The following is a 17,450-nucleotide window of genomic DNA, read 5'->3' as shown; positions in this document are numbered from 1 at the left end:
TTCCCGATACCAAGGCGTTGGCAAAGCTCCGAGCGTCGCTCGGCACTGCTGGTCCGACTGGCTCCGGCCGAAGGGTCCTGCGGCGGTTCGAGGACCAGAAGAAAGTCCATGGAGACCTCGGGACCTGCGCGGAAACGCTTCCCCTGTCCGTGGGGGGCTGAGGGGCTGCGTTTTAGCAGCTGCTTGAGCTCGTGTACGGGGTGGGGAAGGAGGTGGAGCTGACCCCGATGGGGCTCTCGGAGAGAGGAGTTTGGGGGGTGCCCACCGGCACGCCGACCCCCCGCGCCTCCAGGACGGCGGCGAGCAGGCGCTGCTGCTGCTGGCGCAGCATGTCGGCCATCAGCAGGGGCAGGGAGTTGAAGCTAGCGCTGAGCTGCTCCAGCTTGGACTCCAGGCTGCCGATCTGCTTCTCCAGGTCCTCGCTGCGGTCGTTGAGCTCGGTGATGAGGTCGTACATCACGTTTTGCATCTACGGGGAAGGGGACAGAGGGGACAGCGGAGGGGTTAGTGCCACGGCCCATGGCCGGAGGGGTTAATGCCACTGCTGCTGGCAGCGCTGAGCCCTTTAACCGCTTCTTGCAGGCAGAGCCCCGAGAACCGCCCCGTCTCACCCGCTCCGGGAGCTCGCAGGGCACCGTGACCGCAGCTTGGCTCACCCCGGGACGTTAAAATGAGGAAACCCTGTCTCCGCGCAGGCAGAGGGGAAAGGGGCAGCCAGCCCCGTGCTGCCAAGCAATGGTACCCACGGCTGGGGCTGCATAAGGGGGTGCAGGGAGCAAAGACCTTTCCTGGAAGCAGGGTGACCCCCCACCAGTCCCTGCCTCGTGTCTGTATTTCTCCTCCTGCCTTGCAAGAGCAGCCATCCCACGGCAGCTATTCCCGGCTGACATCTACCGAGCCGGAGCATTTTGCGGTCAGCCAGGTCCGCTTGAGTTTTTCCAAGTGAAGAGAAACACTCGGGCAGCCTGGCCGAGCTGCGAGGTCGCTGCGGGGACTTGCCTTCGAGAGGTCGACCAGGGTGTTGGCTTGGTCGCTCAGCTTCCTCTGCTCCATCTTTACGCTCCGCAACCTGGGGAGGAGGAAAGAGCAACGTCTCTGCACCCCTTCCCCAACCGCAAACCTCAGCCGGAGATCTGCCCGCATCCACGGCGATGGGAAATGGTCCCCACGCTCCTGCCGGGGGCTGGACCACGGTTCCCACTGGGGCTCAGCATCCCCCCGCAGCCCTCCCGCCCCGGCGTGCGGCCCCTTACTGGTGAATGGCTTGTAGGAACTTCCTCTGATGCTTCCTGACTTTGGCGTGATCGATCTTCTTCAGCAGCTTGGTGTGCTTATAGATGAGCCACGTTTCCCGCAGGACGTTGGCCGCCGCGTTCTTGATCTGCAAGAAGGGAGTTGGCTGCGGGTCACCGGCCCCGGCTGCGCCGGCACGCAGGATGTGGGATTTCACGGAGACACCGGTCTGGCTCTGCCGTGAGCTGCCGGATCGTGAGCCGGTGCTGCAAGAGCACTTGACTCGCCCCAGCTGGAGCGAGGCGCTCGGCTCCGCTCCCACACGGTCTCCTGCGCCTTCGCAAGGGATCACGGGCGGCTCGGACAGGAGCCAGGGCCGGCAGAGCTGCCCGCACCGAGCGGTGGGTCTTGGCCCCGGTGTGCCCGCATCCCCGTCCCAACCCGCACTGATGCTCCGCCACCGGGCTCCTCACCCGTGCGTGAAGCTGTACTCTAAGCCTCCAGAAAAAGAAAAAAATCCCAAAGTTTTTCTTGATTCCCGCATCCATCTGCCACTCTTGGCAGGTCCCGGCTGGGCTGCCGGCACGAGGACGCAGCTTCCGCAGGCTCCCCGGCTAAACCGCCGCGCTGCTGCTCACTCCAAGATGAATTGGCCACCGCCTGCCTGGCATGGAGCCTGCAGATCCATATCCACAGCCGGGGGAGCGGGGCCGACCAGCTGTTTGCCTTCCCGGCCCGGCCACGCCGAGGCCCCCGACTATCCCCAGGGCATCAGGGCTGCTGCCGGCACGTGGCTCTGCCCGGGGCTCGGCTCTGTGGGGTAAAGCGCGGTTCCCCGGCCACACCCCGGCACTGGGAGGTCACACCGACACTTGCTTTGCTACCATCCCCTATATAAAATACCACTCCTGCTGCCGGCGTGCAGAACCCGTTGCATCACGCAGCGCCGTTGGGTTGCCGATGCTTTGCCATGACGAGGCTGCTGAGACCAGAGACCTCCTGCAGCCCCTGCGCGCTGCCGGGGATGCGACGCCGGACCCCGGTGCGACCAGCGACCCCGCGGACCCCCCCTGCGGCCGCCACGGCCTCCGGGTCCCTCCTTGGGGATGGAAACCGCAGGAGCTTCACGGCGCAGCTCTCGTCTGCGGCAGGCGAGGCGCTGAATCACTGAAATCCAGTTGTCTTCCCGACACTGAGCTACGGGAGATCATGCTCCGCAAGAGGAGAGAGTCCGTATCCTCCCCGAGGGAAAAAAAAATGGGCTTTTCCTCTCGGGAGTGCAGCCGAGCATCCTGCATCGCCTAAATCCCTGATACAGAGCTGGTGCTGTTTGCTTTCACCGCAACGCCTGCGCTGCACCCAAAGCACTCGGACGCCTTCCTCCGGCCGTGGGACCCCCACCCAGGGGTGCCGATGCCTTCCTCCCGCCACGGTCGCCGGCATCCCCAGCTCCCCGCAGCGCCTTACCCGCTTCGTCAGCTGCGTGTCCATCATGAAGTTGTGGACGTGCTTCTCGGCTTTGGTGAGCTCCAGCTTCCTGGCCACCACGGCCACCACCAGTGCCGTGCAGCCGGCGCCCTGCGTGGGGACATCAGTCAGGGAAACGGTTTGGCACCCTCGTGCAACAGCAACACTCCCGCTCTCACCCTCACAACCCCCTAATTAACTAAACCTCCATGGCCCCCCACCCACATCACCCTAACGAGGAGCTGTCACAGAGCCTGGGTGTCCTTGAGCGGCTGACGATGTGCTGGGTAATTAACGGGAGAGGCCGGGGCTGATTAACGAGGTCAGCGGTGATCAGCGGTGAGCCCTCGCCTCCCCGCCGCTCATTAGAAATGGCTGGGCTGAGCCTGCTTCCCGGTGCCGGGGCCCTGCGGGATGGGGAGCCCCCCGCTCCCGAGAGGGGTGCGGGGTGGGAGAGCGGTGGGGAAGCACCGGGGGAGAGCGGGGAAGGGGACCCGCGACTCGAGACCCCCTGAATCGCTGCGTGTCCCAACAGCGACAGCTGGGAGCTCGCTTATCCCGGCGATTAGGGCCGGATCCGCGTGGTAGCCATCATCTCCGGCGCGTATTTGTCTTTGGAAAGCAAAGGTGCCAAGCCTCCGCTCCCTGTGGTGTCCCCGCGCTCTGCCTGCTGCTGCCCGTACCAGATGAGCCGCTCCCCCCTCCCGGCACTCTGGCAGAGGCCCACGATCCTGGCAAATGCTCCTTAATTTATTAAAGAGTCATTAATTAACATCGTGCTCTGAGCTGAATCCTTTAGCATCCCCGAAGGTCCCGCTGCGTGCTCTCGGCTCCCACCACTTCGCTCTTCCCGGCGGGGCGGCCGCCCCTGGTGCCGCGGCTCGGGGAGCCCCCGGCCCCGGTGCTCACGGGGGTCCCCATCCCCGGCAGTGCTGCCGGATCGGCGCCGGCAGCGGGGCACGCTTTGCCAGATGGTGCCTTGGTTCAAAGTAACCGCTGGCTGCGGGGAGAGCTCCGGGAGCCCCCGGCACCGGGACCCCCTCGGCCGAGCCAGCGACCGCTGCCCCGCGCCGCGCTGCTGGCAAACGCCGCGTGTCCCCCCCCAGGAGGGATTTTCTCCTCCGCTTGGCTCCTATCGACAGCATCAGCCTTGCTGGTGCCCGGCCTCATACAAGGCAGATCAAAGGCTCGCAGATAATATAAAATTAATACCCGCTGGCGGAGCCGCCTCGGCCAACAGCTCTCGCAGGGCGCAGAGCGGCAGAGCTGAGCCTGGCCAGGGCCGGGTGCCAGCTCCGGCTGCCCCGGCTGGGAAGCGGGGACAGGGACGGCTCCGTCCCCAGGGCCTGGAGCTGACGGGGGCAGCGCCGGGGTGCGGGGGGCTGGGGTGGATCTGCAGAGGAGCCGTGAGCGCAGGGCCCCTAGCCACTCCTTTGGCCACCCTGGCTAGAAAGCCCCGCAAGCTGGGACGTCTCCCGGGCGCCTTGGAGCAGGTATGCCGGAGGCCCCGGAGGACGGTGACCTTCTGGCCATGAGGAAATGAAGCCGCGGCAGAGCGGTGACGCCGGTGGGAGCGCGGCGGGGGCGGAGGGCTCCCAGCTGGCCCCAGCTCTCAGTGGGAGCCGGCAGCATTTGGGATTGCTCCGGGCGATGGAAGCCAGGCGGCGCGAGCAGGGACAGCCAAGGGATGCTCGGGGGCCCCTCTGCTCCCTGGGGACACCCCGACCCCGCCGCGGTCCAGCTCCCCCCTTCCTCACCCACCGTGGGTCCAAATCCACCCCAAATTCACCAGTGGGGACCGTGGGGCAAGGGACTGGCTGGTGTCCCACGCTGCACCCGGCGCGACTGCAGCACCCTCCGGGCACGCACCCGGCCTGCGCCATGAACCAAACCGCCACGTCCTGCTAATTACTGCGCTTACAGTAATTGCAATTACAGCTCTATCGCCTTCCAGGCTGCGAGACCTCGGAGCCGAAGCCGTTACACCTCGTGCAGGGACAAGCCAGCCGGGAAGCGGGTCCCCGTAAAATCTGGTAGCCCTGCTACCGCGGTGGGGACAGGCAGAGCCCGCAGGACGGGCAACCGGCTCGGCACGGCCCTTACCATGATGCCAGTGAGCAGGCAGACACCCTTCCCGCAGTAGGTGTGCGGGACCATGTCACCGTAGCCGATGGAGAGGAAGGTGATGGAGATGAGCCACATGGCACCCAAGAAGTTGCTGGTTACGTCCTGCTGGTCGTGGTACCTGCCGAGGAGACATGGGCGTCAGCGCCACGGCAGGGGATGGGGACGGCTGCGGGGAGCAACGGGGGCACCTGGGCACGGCGGCTCTCCTGGCACGAGGCCGTGCCGCGCCACAGGGAATAGGGATTAATAACGCGGCAGGATGCCCCGTAGCAGCGGCGCTTGCACAATTTGTGGCACAGGAAAACCCCCACGGACAAAATCAGAGCGAAAACTCAACAGAGAGGGCTTCTGCTTTTGGTCAGACCTGTCACCACATCCTAGTCCCGCCGGCTGTGTCCCCGGTGCGACGCGGTGCGGTGGCAAGAGCCAGCTGATGGGAGAAACAGCTGTGGTTCGGCAAAGCCCCCAACGGCACCAGCTCACCGCCGGCGTCCTCCTCCACGTCCTCTGGCTGCGGTGGCTCGGGCTGAGCCCGCTCGCCCTGTGCCACCCCGGGGGACGGTGCCGTCAGCAGCCCCAGCAGAACCACTGGGGACGGATCCTGCCAAACCTCCGGCACGCACTTGGCTCTCGGACGGTGCGGGGGGGACGGCTCACGCGCTCGAGACAAAGCACACGTGGAGCAGCTGCGGCTTCAGGGATGCTGCAAACTTTCCATGGCCATGTCCCTGCCGAGCTGCGAGGTCAGCGACCGCCCTGGCCAGCCCTGCCGCCGGCTGCGGCTCTTCCGGCAAACACGCAACCGGGGGCCCCGGCTGCCTCCGGTTCCCCAGGGCCGGTGCGAGCCCGGCTGAGCCGCGCAGGGATGCTCCCGGCGGGATGGAGGGCTGGCTCCCGGCGGTGGAACGGGGGCTGGCCTGGCCCGCAGCGGGACTCAGCCCCATGCCCCAGGGTGGGCAGGGGAAGGCAGCACCTTCGCCCCGCCACGGGCAGGACGGTCACCTCCTGCCTGCACGCATCCCTCTCCCTGGCAGGCTTCTCCCAGCCTCCTCACGAAATCATGAGAGGGAAACCAGATGGAGCTTTTGGCAATCCCCCCCAGTTCATCCCCGCTCCTTCTTCCCGGAGCAGTTGGGTTCTCTCCTCTTCCGAAATGTTTTTCCCCCCAAGTAACTGGAGACCTGAACGAGATCTTGGCGCATGAGAAAGTGCCCTCAGCCACAGCGAGAGCCGCTGCCGCGCTGCGGGCAGGGGAGCCGGAGCCAGAGCCTGTCACCGCGGCCACGGCAGGGCTCCCCAAAATCCCGGCACCAGCAGCGGCACGCAGCCCCCATCCCGGCCAGCATGTTCCCTGGGAAAGGCTGAGCCCAGCCCGTCCCGCAGGATGTGAGCTCTCGAGCCACGGGGACGACCCCGGGAGCATCATGCTGGGGAAGCGGGTTATGGCGCAGCCGGACAGACGGACGTTCTCTCTTCCCAGAAGCACTTTGAGCAGAAGGAGCTGATAAACAGCGGGGCCTGGCATGCGCCGCGGCTGCCGCCATCGGCCCCCAGCGCCGGTTTCCATCGTCCCTTCGTCCACCTGCCCCCACCAAGGGCACAGCCGCTCCCTGCCGGCAGGGCCGCCCCGAGCATCGCCCCAGTCCCGCACCACGGCACCGCCGAGCGGGGCATCGCCACACCGGTGTGCTGCGGCAGCGCTGCCATCGGTTTGGGCGGCACTGCCGAGCGGAGCATGGCCGTGCTGGGATACTGCGGCAGTGCTGCCATCGGTTTGGGCGGCACCGCCGGGGAGCGCCGGGCTGGCTGCACCCTCACCCCAGGGAGCGGAGCCGGCTGCACGTGCATGCACACGTGCGCGCCGTCGGCGGGCAAGGCCAGCAGCAGCGCTGGCACCGCAGGCGGCTCTGCGCAGCGGCCGGGCGAGCGGGCGAGCGGGCGAGGTTGCTAAGCGACTCGCTGCCTTCGGAGAGCTGCGGCCCCCCGGCACGCACGGGAGGATGCCCGGCAGCGATGCTGCGCCTGCGAGCACCGAAGCAGCCCACGGTGCCGAGGGGATGTGCCACAGCCGTGCCACCCCAGCCTGGGGACCACGTCTTGGAGCAGCACAGCCAGCCCCGAGCTGCCCGGCCCCAGTGAGTGCTGGTTGGGGATGGCCCCACAAGCCACAGCAAACTGGTTTCCAGTGCCGGTGCAGCAGCCTGCCGTCGGTGGGGACACGTCCTGGGAGGCCCTTGCAGGGGCTGTGCGGCACCCAGGGCCGGTGCAGGCCCCGGGGCCGGTGCATCCCTCGGGGACGGAGCGTGTCCCGGCGGTCCTGCATCCCCCAGGTCCTGCATCCCGCGGGCCGGTGCATCCCCAGCCCGGCCGGGAGCCCGCCCGGGTTCGCGCCTGCCGCTCTGTAGACAGCGGGAGGTGGCAGCAGCTCACGGCAGCTGCGGTGCCAGTGATCCGCAGCGCCTCGTCTGCGTCATTTCTTTTTTTTTTTTTTTTTTGGTTGCTAATGGTTCTTTATTTACATTGCATTTTCCAGCCCAAGCCCCCCAGGTGCAGAATCAACCCCCCGCGCGTCCCCCGGGAGCCTGTCCGCCCGCTCCCCGTTTAGGAGGCGCAAATAAAAAATCTCCCAAACACAATTAAGCAGCGCACGACTATCCAGCACATCCTGAGAGCACCATTAGGGGAGGCAGGAAGGCAAATGCAGCCTGTAAAAGCTCGTAAAACCTCACCGTGCCGCTCCGCTCCACTGCCACCGCACTGAAAGCCGCTCTAACGCCCCTTCACGGGGTGCCCAGCGCGAGGGGTCCCGCGCTGGGGAAGAGGAGGGGTGGCCTTCCTCCTGCCGGGCGAGCGCCTAGAAGCAAGCTGGGTGTCCCGGGGAGCTCGGGGTGCCGGCGGTGCGATCCCTTGCACCTTGGTTTCGAGTATGGCACGAAGCTGCTGCAACAACTTAAAGGGATTTCAGGAGATTTCGCTAATCCACGGACACCAAACGGTAACACGCGCCCCTCGGGCGCTTCCCGGCAGAGCAGCCCGGGCTCCGAGAGCCCTCCGGGGCAATCAGCCGTGCTCCGATGGCAGCAGGGCATCGAGCTCAGCTCCCCGGGGACAGGGATGGCCCCACGCTGGGACAGGACGCAGGACACCCTGCGGGGGACCTGCCCTCCCTGCCCTCGGACGGGCAGGTGCTGCCGGCACCGTGCTCCGTGCCGAAACCCCTCCGGCACAGGGCTGGGGCGGGCGGGGGTGCTCCGCCACAGCCCCCCGCTTCCCCTCGGGGGACAAAGGGGTGCCGGCGCATCCCCGAGGGATGGAGGCGCAGCGGTACCCACCAGGGCCGGTCGCCACAGCAACCCCCGCGCCGAGCATGCCGATGGCGGCGTGATGCCATCCGGCAGTGGGTTTCTCACCGCGGTGTTGTCATGGCAGTTGCTCGCAGCGACGCCAGAGCCCGAGCCAGGCACTACCGCTCACCAGCCTCATGGCACCTCCGGCCTCTCCCCACGCTCGGTCCCCCCAGCTCCCACCCGCCCTCCTGGGGCTCCCGCGCCGGCTGGCACCGCACGCCGTCCCCTCGCACGGGGACCCTGCCTGTCCCCAGGCACCGCGCTGCGAGGACAGGGCTGGCCCTGCCTCTGCCTCCTGCCCGGGGATGGGGGCTCGTCGGTGGGAACCCGCGGCTGCCGAGCCCCCGGATCTCTGCATCCCTCCCGCGGGGTGCTGGGACATCGCAGCTCCGCCGAGCACCCCGAACCGCTGCGCATCCCGAACCGCTGCACATCCTGAACCACTGCGCATCCTGAACCGCTGCGCATCCCGAACCGCTGTGCATCCCGAACCGCTGCGCATCCCGAACTGCTCTGCATCCTGAACCTCTGTGCATCCCGAACCACTGCGCATCCCGAACTGCTGCGCATCCCGAACCGCTGCGCATCCCGAACCGCTGCGCATCCCGAACTGCTCTGCATCCTGAACCTCTGTGCATCCCGAACCACTGCGCATCCCGAACTGCTCTGCATCCTGAACCTCTGTGCATCCCGAACCATTGCGCATCCCGAACCACTGCGCATCCTGAACTGCTGTGCATCCCGAACCGCTGTGCATCCCAAACCGCTGCGCATCCCGAACCGCTGCGCATCCCAAACCGCTGCTCATCCCGAACCGCTGTGCATCCCAAACCGCTGCTCATCCCGAACCGCTGTGCATCCCAAACCGCTGCGCATCCCGAACCGCTGTGCATCCCAAACCGCTGCGCATCCCGAACCGCTGCGCATCCCAAACCGCTGCTCATCCCGAACCGCTGTGCATCCCAAACCGCTGCTCATCCCGAACCGCTGTGCATCCCAAACCGCTGCGCATCCCGAACCGCTGCGCATCCCGAACCGCTGTGCATCCCAAACCGCTGCGCATCCCGAACCGCTGCGCATCCCGAACCGCTGTGCATCCCAAACCGCTGCTCATCCCGAACCACTGCGCATCCCAAACCGCTGCGCATCCCGAACCGCTGCGCATCCCAAACCGCTGCGCATCCCAAACCACTGTGCATCCCGAACCGCTGCGCATCCCGAACCGCTGCGCATCCCGAACCACTGTGCATCCCGAACCGCTGTGCATCCCGAACCGCTGTGCATCCCGAACCGCTGTGCATCCTGAACCTCTGTGCATCCCGAACAGCCGCGCACCCCAAACCCCCCCACAGCCCCTCTCACCTCTCGCACACCCGGACCGTCCACGCAGCGATGATCCAGAGGGAAATGCTGAAGACCAGCAGCACCGTCCCGGGACAGATGGTCATGAGAGTCTTCATGACGAAGCGGGTGTTGAAGTTGATCTTGTTGAGCGCCCCGATGCTGCGCGAGGAGGCGTCGGTGAAGAGCTTGCTGTGCAGCAGCATCACCCGAGCGATCAGGTAGAGGCGCAGGAACATGGGGATGGACAGGATGATGTCCACGTCCGCCTCTGCCCGAGAAGGCGTGTAGGAGAAAGCCAGGCGGGCTGTCCAGAAAAATTTGTACTCCCCGGGGATGGGGTGTATGGCACAAACCAGCATCTCCAGGCTGATGTAGAGGATGCGCTCGTACGTCATCGCTATCCGCCAGTCGTCGGCTCCATTGTCAATCACAAAGAGCTACCGGGATATAAAACCACACGGTTACTGGTGGCCCCGGCTGACCCTGCCCCACCAGCATCCCGCCACGGGCAGCCGGCGGGGACCGACACCAGAGCCCCGCGGAGCCGGCGATGGCTTCAGCCAGGAGGCCTGGGGATGGATGGGGAAGGCAAAGGCGGGGATGAGCCTTCGCCATCCCCCCCGCTGCTCTGTCTGGGTCTTCAGGGGACGGGGACAGCGCTGGGGACACCCCAGAAAGCTTTAGGGTGCCCAGGTACGGCATGGGGACAGCTCGCTCGGACCCGCTCCCGTACGCCGGCTGGCAGGAGCCCACCTCCTGACACGGCCTCCTCGCCGGGGGCACGGAAACGGGTGAGCCACGGTGCCGCAGATCACCGGCACGAGCCACCCCAGCCCCTTCGCTCCCGCCACTGCTGCACCAGTGTCACCCACAGCCACCACGCCCCGAGTGCTGGGGCAACTTTTGGGGAGGGAACACCACAGCCAGAGCACCCGGTCGCTGGCGGCGATGGGATCCGGTTGTCATGGCAACCGCCGGTTCATCCTGGGTACCAGCTCCTCTCCCACCGCTGGCGACAGTCGGGGTCTCTGCGGGAGCTGGGAGGACGGCAGCTCGGGCTGGTCCTGCCAGGACGCCGCCAGACCCCGTCCTGCCTCGGTGGGGCCGTCCCGAGGCTGCCATCGGTTTGTCCCTGGTGCGATGGGGACACCGGTGTCACCTACGGCAGCGGGGACGCGCTCAGGGCCTCTCCGCAAGCAGCGTTTGGCAAAGACGCCGTTGGGAAGGGATCCAAGGGGGACGTGGCAGCCGGCGCTACCGTCACCGCCGTGTCCTCGACCCCGCAAAGCACAGAGCAACACCGGCTCAGCCGGGGGGGGCCAGGAGCTCTCGCGGCCGCTCCAGCCCCGGGCGCTGGGTGGGAGCGCGGCCCCGGCTGGCGCCGAGCCCGGGAACAACCTCCCGCCCCGCCGGAGGCCCCAGCGCACCTGCGCCAGCCGCCTCGCCGGCACGGCACGGCACACAGGGCTCTCCCCGAGGACAGCAAGAGCCGCCGGGACTGACTCACGGAGCGGCCGTCCCCGGCCACCTCCTTTTCTGTTTGGAAAGCTCCGCTCCTTTTAGCTGCTTTGTTTGAGAAATTGTTTATAAAAATGCTCCAAGCTGTCAAGGGAGATCCTCAGGCAGTTAGCAAGCTGACAGCCCATTCCTTCCTGGAAAAGGGTGTTAAAAATAAACAAATTAGCAAGAGGAAAAAGGCAGGGAGCCTTTTGACTGCGTGGGGGGGTTTTGCAACGGGCCGGGTCGGGGAAGGGAAGGAGCAAGGGGGGAATTCGGGCAGGTTCCCCCTGCGCCAGCCCCTCTCAGCCCTGCACCTGCGGCGCATCGCTGCGGGTTTCCATGGAAACCCCGGCACGGGCCGGCGGTACCCGGGGCATCCCCAGCATCCCCAGCATCCCCAGCATCCCCAGCATCGGCGCCGGCAGGGGAAGGAGCAAGCCCGCTGGCCACTGCAGCTCCGGACAAGCAAAGCACGAGGAAAGCCACCGAGAAGCCGCGTGGGGGGAAAAAGCTTCACCCAATTAAATGCACAAAGAGCCCCGGGCACCCCGAGGGCAGGGGCGAGGGGGGCCGTGCCCCCCCAAAACCCCCCCGCCGGAGCTGGCAGCCTCGCCGGCATTGCGCTCCGTCCCGTGCCACGGCAATAACCGCGGTGCTGGCACGCTCCGTACCGCCCTGGGGCACCGCGGCGGTGGCAGACCCTACCCCGGGGTACAAACCAGAGCCATCCCCAAGGCGCCGAGCCCGGTGTCACCGGGCGCGGGTCAGCCCCTGCCCGCGGGCGCAGGGAGGCCGGGGCCGCGGCGGCGCTGCCGGCAGCTCTCTGCACACGCTCAGCCTCGCGACGAGCGAGCGACACACGCAATTAGCAGCAGCTCACGGCCTTGCAGCAGCAAGCGGAGCTGGGAAGGCCGGCGGGGGCGGGAGGATCGCGTTCACCTGCAGCCCCGGCTGGCGGGCGACGGGCACAGGGGCGCCCCGGGGACCCGCCGCCGTCCCAGCCCGCCGGGTGACAGCGGGTGTAGGCAGCCGGGGAGGGGACAGGCAGGACCCCAGGAGCTGGACTCAGGACCCCAAGCACAGCGATGCCCAAGCTCCAGAGAAACCGAGGCACAGGGAGAGCTGCAAATGTCCCAAAAGATGGGCAATTAACGCGATCAATACTGAGGAAAGAGGCCAAAGCCGCTGTCGAGGCTTTCCTGGAGGCCGGGGAGGCCCGGCAGTGCCGCGGCGGGGTGAGCGCAGCCCCCCTTAGGCAAGAGGGCCGAGAAGCGGAGGATTTACAGCTCTGTCAGCCCCGCTTCCATCCCCGGCCGGATTATCAGCAATCCCTTTATAAGCACCTAAGAGATAATAGGGCGATCAGCAGCCAGCGCGGCTTTGTCCGGAGCAAATCAAGTCAAACCGATCTCATTCCCTTCCCTGCCAGTGTAACCAGCCCAGTGCAGCAGCCGGGGCCTCACGGCCAGACCGTGGCGAGGTTCGGCGTCCCCGCACCGGCACGGTGTGTGTGCTCGGGGACCGGGACCCCGCGGAGGGACGGCGGCGGGGATTTCGGCTCCGGCCGCGGGCAGAGCCGGGGGAGATGTGGGAAGCACTCGCTGGGGTGGACGCTGCCTTTGCACAACCCACTCCCAAGAACAACAAGCGGAGGAAGCCGGCGAGCACCGGGGCACAGCCCGCCTGGCTGACCCCAACCGCCACCACCCCGGGGTAAATATTATTCTAGCAAAAAACCAGAACTCCCAAATATTTGCTTTGAGCAACCCGCAGCCAGGCTCGCTGCCCGCGCAGGCAGCCGGAGCCGGAGGGGTGGCTCCCGGGAAGGTCCCTGCAGGCAGGAGGCAGGCAGGGAGCGGGGCGCCTGCCTCCAGCCCCCCAGCCCCCAAAGCTGCCCCGTCCCCCCGCCTCGAGCGGGACGAGGTGGGATCTTTGGTGCACCAAAACACCGGGAACTCGGGGCCGGGGGCTTCGGCGGCCCTTCCCGGGATGCTCCTTCTCCTGCCTGGCAATTCGTTCCTCCCGTCGCCAAAACACGCCGGCATCGTGCCGAAGCCGGATCCCGTGGGGAAGCACAGCCTTCCTGGAGCAAACCGGGAGCCCTTTCATTTCCCAGCAAAGCCGGGGGAGGGGGGCAGGGAGGAAGAGGGTGGGCAGCCCTGATTAGGAAAGGATTTCACAGCTTTCCTTGGCACCTCGGCTGGTCCGAGCCCTTCCTGGCCGCAGCCTCCCCCAGCCGCCGGCAGCTCCGCCGGGCACCCTGCGCCCGGGCAGACCCCTCGGTGCCCGGCCTCGCTGCCCCCCGAGACCCCTCGCTGCCCCCCGAGACCCCGGCAAGGAGGGAGGAGGCTCCATGCAGGCTACGAGATTGAGTACCGCATCCCACCGAATCCCGGCAAACCCCGCAGCCCCCGGCCCTGGCAGCCCCTCGCTCGGCGCCGGCGACGCCGGGACCTACCTGCACCTCCCGCGTGTGGTAGGCGATGATGAGGCCCAGCAGGATGACGGTGGAGAGGCTGATAAGGCATTTCAGGGCCAGGGAGAACATGGAGTCCTGCAAGGCGAGAACAGGGCGGGCGTTAGGGGGGACGCAGCCGTGGCACCCTGCCGGCACTGCCGCGACGCCGGGCTCCGCACCCCCAGGGAGATGCTGACCCCCCCAATACCTGCTTTCCCCGCCGCCGGCACTTCGGCCGCCCCAGCTCCCACCCTGAGTGGCTCGGCACGGTAGCAAGGGCACCGCCAGCACCGCCGGCACCACCGGCACCGTGGGCAAGAGCGGCCCTGTCACCGAAATGTTTTTTTATTCGGTTCTGCTAAGTGTAATTACCAGCCTCCCCTCGCTGGGACGCGCGATGCCAGCGCCCCGGCCGCATCCAGCGTGAGCCCAATATTACGGCACCCTAATGGATGCTCTAATTAGATCCTCCTGCTAATTAGCTCTATGTAAATTAAACCAGCCCATGATTCAGTGGTGGTCGAAGCAGCTGCTGCCCAGGATCCCGCCGGGAGGAGCAGGATTCACCCTCCCACGGGCTCCCCTCCAGACCCCATTTCAGTCACTGGTAAGGCCAGGATCTGGCCCCACCGGTGCCGGGGCACCCGGCCGAGCCCTGGCAGCCCCTCACCACCATCTTATCTCCAAACCAACCTGCCCTGCCACCGCACCCGTCCCACACCTCCTCCCCATCCCCAGCGCGCCGAGGCCCGGCGCGCTCACGGCACGCTGAGGCCCGGCGCGCTCACGGCACGCCACACCCATCCTTTGCTCCCCGCTGCGCCGGGCTGCCTTCAGCCTGGCTCCTCACCCTCTCCCCGGCGTTCCCCATCCCCAAGGGGTATTTAAACGCGGAGAAGGGACTATTTGCCGCGGAGGCGGTGGCGCATTGTTAACAACTTGGCTCCGGCCGTGCAATTGTGTGGATATAATGGCTGGTGCCGAGAGAAGTGCCGGGGACCAAACAACGGCTATTAATAGGCAAACTCCGGGGCAGGGCTCGTGCCAAGGCTGCTCCAGCCAGACCCTTCCCAGGGGCACTAATCCTGCCTGCCCGAAGCACGGCGACCCCATGGGGCTGGCGGGTCCCCAGCAGGCGCGGCGTTATTGGCAAAGGCGGCCACACACCCACCGCGTTTACCGATGCCTCCTGCCAGCGCCGGGTCTGGAGGGAGCGGGCAGGAAGAGCCGCTGCTGGATCCCACGCTCGCGGCAAACAACAGGGAGGGCTTGGCTGAGCTGCGGCGTCACCTCGGCACCCCCGGCACGCATCCTCCCCGCGCCACGCAGGTGGCAGGATGCTTCACCCCGGCGGTGCCGCGCAGGCTGCTGGCGGCCCTGGGAAGCAGCGGTGCCGTCCCGGAGGCGGGAGAGGCCCCATCCTGCCCGAGGGACAGGCAGAGAGCAGGCAAAACCCGGCCACCGCGTCTTGGCTTTCTGGCTCAGCCCCGGCACCCTCCGGCCTGGGGAGCCCGCGGCGGCGTGGTTGCTGGCCGTGGGGCAGAGCTGGAGCCGGGCCAGGGCCGGCAGCACCGACATCGCCATCCACACAACAGCTGCCGGCCCCGGCCCCAGGCGCTCCTTCGGTCATGGCCGCGTCCCTGCCAGCGAGCTCCGGTTTCCCACCAGGGGCTGCCGGGGGGGATTTATAGACAGTCGCCCATTGCCGCAGCTCCGGCCAAGGGCCTGGGGCGGCTGGGAGCCAGGGACCCCCCGCTGCACCCTGCGGTCGTTGGCATGAGCATCACGGCGAGCGGCAGGCGCCGGGGCAGGGGTCGGGGCTGCGGGCGGCTGCACGGCAGCAGCGCTGACTCACAGGGTCTTCCCCGGCTGACACAGCAGCTCGGCGTGCCGGGGCCAGCAAGCGTGGCAGCGGCGCTGCCGGCGGCCCGGTGAGGGCGGCTGGTCCCTGCCGGCACCAGGCACGCGGGCCCAGGGAGCCCGGCGAGGGCGGCCGCGGCTCAACAGGTAGCGGGCGCAGGAGGGGGACGGTGGCTCGGCCTTGCTGCTGCCGAAGGAGAACCGCCGGCATTGCGCTCCGGGAACCGCCGGGGGAAGAGGCTCCGGCAGTGAAGCGAAGCGAAGCATCCTCCTCCCTCGGCGGGGGAGCCAGGGATGTGGGCTCGGCACCGAGGCATCCCTCCGCCTCGGCCGGAGCAGAGGGAACCGCTGCTGGCAGCCCCCGCGCTCCCGCTGCCGCCGGCAGCTGTGGGCAGCCGGGGCTCGGGAGCCCCCCGCCGTCGGCTGGGCACCTCCGTGGGGAGGCGGCGGGGTCTCCCGCACCCACGGGACCCCCAGCCGCGTCCCTGCCTCCCTCCACCTGCTCCAGCTCCGTCGCCTCCGCCGCCTGCGCCGCCCTCCCCGCCGCCCGCGCCGGATAATGGCAGGAAGCGGCGAGCAGCCCCTTCCCACCCCGCTCCTTCCCCTCCGCCGGCGGCACCGCGGCACGGGGACCCCCGCCGCCCGCCCCCCAGCCCCCTCGGCAGCGCCGTCCCGCTGACGCCCATGGGTGCCATGCACGCCCTGCCGGCGCGGGTGCCGATGCCTTCCCCTCTCTGGATAGGTATAAATAACATGACAGATGTCTATACAAAGAGTTATTCATATCGCTGCCAACCAGCGCAGCCCGGGAGCAGGAGCTGGAAGGGGCGTGGGGGGGAGAATTATAAATAAAAGACACCGTCCTGCAAAAAAAAAAATGAAAAAAATGGAAGAAAGGGGTGTGGAGGAGGAGGAGGAGGAGGGAGGGGGGGCTCCGCCGCACCGCCGAGGGCACGGTGCCTCGGGGAGCGCCTGGCCGAGCCGGCGACGGGCACCGCAGACCCCGGTGGGTCGGTCCCCGGTACCGCTGGCACATGGGGCAGCTCTGCCAGGACCCGGCGCAGCGCCCGCCCCGGCACACGCGGCCGGCACACGGCCCCCGAGCCCGGCGCTCGCCCTGTCCGACACCTGCGGCCGCAGCGTCCCCGTAAGGCCCCGGGGCCGCCCCGTTGGTCCCCAGCCAGCCCATACGGCCCCGTCCCACGCCGTATGGGGCAGACGGCTCCGCGCTTATCCCATGGGACGCCATACGGGGCAAACGGCTCCCTGCTCACCCCACCGGGCACCGTCCAGCGCCGACGGCCCCCCCCCAACCCCATCGGTACCTTGGAGTAGAGCCCCCAGGAGAGCTCGGTCTCGATGACCATGACGACGATGCCGAACATGCCGAAGATGAGCGCGTAGTCGCTGAGACGCTTCCTCTTCTCGAAGAGCGCCCGGCGGTGCCCCAGCCGGTAGCCGATGTTCTGCGCCTTGCGTTTGGGCCCCTTGGCGAAGGCGGCGGGGGCCGGGCGGGCCGGCGGGCGGTCGGGGCGGCGGGCGGCGGGCGCGTGGTTGTCCTCGCGTGAAACGACGATCTCGGGGGGTCCGCCGGTACCGAAGAGCTGCAAGGGCTGCGCCTCCGGCTCGGCCTCGATGAGGTTCCTGCGGGATGCGCTGAGCCGGCTGAGGGGCTTCATCACCCCGCCGCTGTACTTGCAGGAGCTCATGGCGATCTCGGTGAAGGGGTTGCTGTCCCGCCGGTGAACCAACGGGCTGGGCTGCCGGTGTTTGCCGCTCCCCGCCCCGGAGCCCGCTCCCGGGTGGTCGCCGAGGTTGAGTTGGCTGCCGTGGCGGGAGGAAGGGTGGAGGGCGGCGGGGGCGGCGGGAGGAGGAGGAGGGGCCCGTAACGACCCGGGCGAGGAGTGCAACAGGCTGTGCTGGAGCGGCGGGAGCGCGGCGGGAGGCGGCGGTGACCGTTCATCCCCCGGTAAGGGACAGGGACACCGACCATCCTCTTCCAAGTCCCCCACTCCCGAATCGTGAAGATGGCCCGATGTCTCCATAACGGTGGTACCGGCGCCGATTTACCGGGCACCGGTTCCGTTTTACCGGTCCCGCGAGCTGGATCATGA

At 67.8% G+C, this 17,450-nt stretch overlaps 1 protein-coding gene across 1 annotated transcript; it reads right to left on the bottom strand.

The window, feature by feature from the left end:
* Positions 1–172: 172 nt before the first annotated feature.
* On the bottom strand, positions 173–17,381 carry KCNN3 (potassium calcium-activated channel subfamily N member 3; the record flags this gene model as incomplete). Its single annotated transcript, XM_082333309.1, has 8 exons — positions 173–469; positions 1,000–1,069; positions 1,254–1,381; positions 2,701–2,811; positions 4,804–4,945; positions 9,537–9,955; positions 13,477–13,572; positions 16,662–17,381. The coding sequence occupies 8 exons, from the start codon at positions 17,379–17,381 to the stop codon at positions 173–175; spliced, it is 1,983 nt and encodes a 660-aa protein (XP_082189435.1).
* Between the last annotated feature and the right edge of the window lie 69 nt (positions 17,382–17,450).

The sequence above is a fragment of the Platalea leucorodia genome (genome assembly GCF_965183815.1).
Source record: "Platalea leucorodia genome assembly, chromosome: 24".
Lineage (NCBI taxonomy): Eukaryota > Metazoa > Chordata > Aves > Pelecaniformes > Threskiornithidae > Platalea > Platalea leucorodia.
The sequence above is the reverse complement of the archived record's forward strand: the minus strand, read 5'-3'. Positions and strand labels throughout refer to the sequence as shown.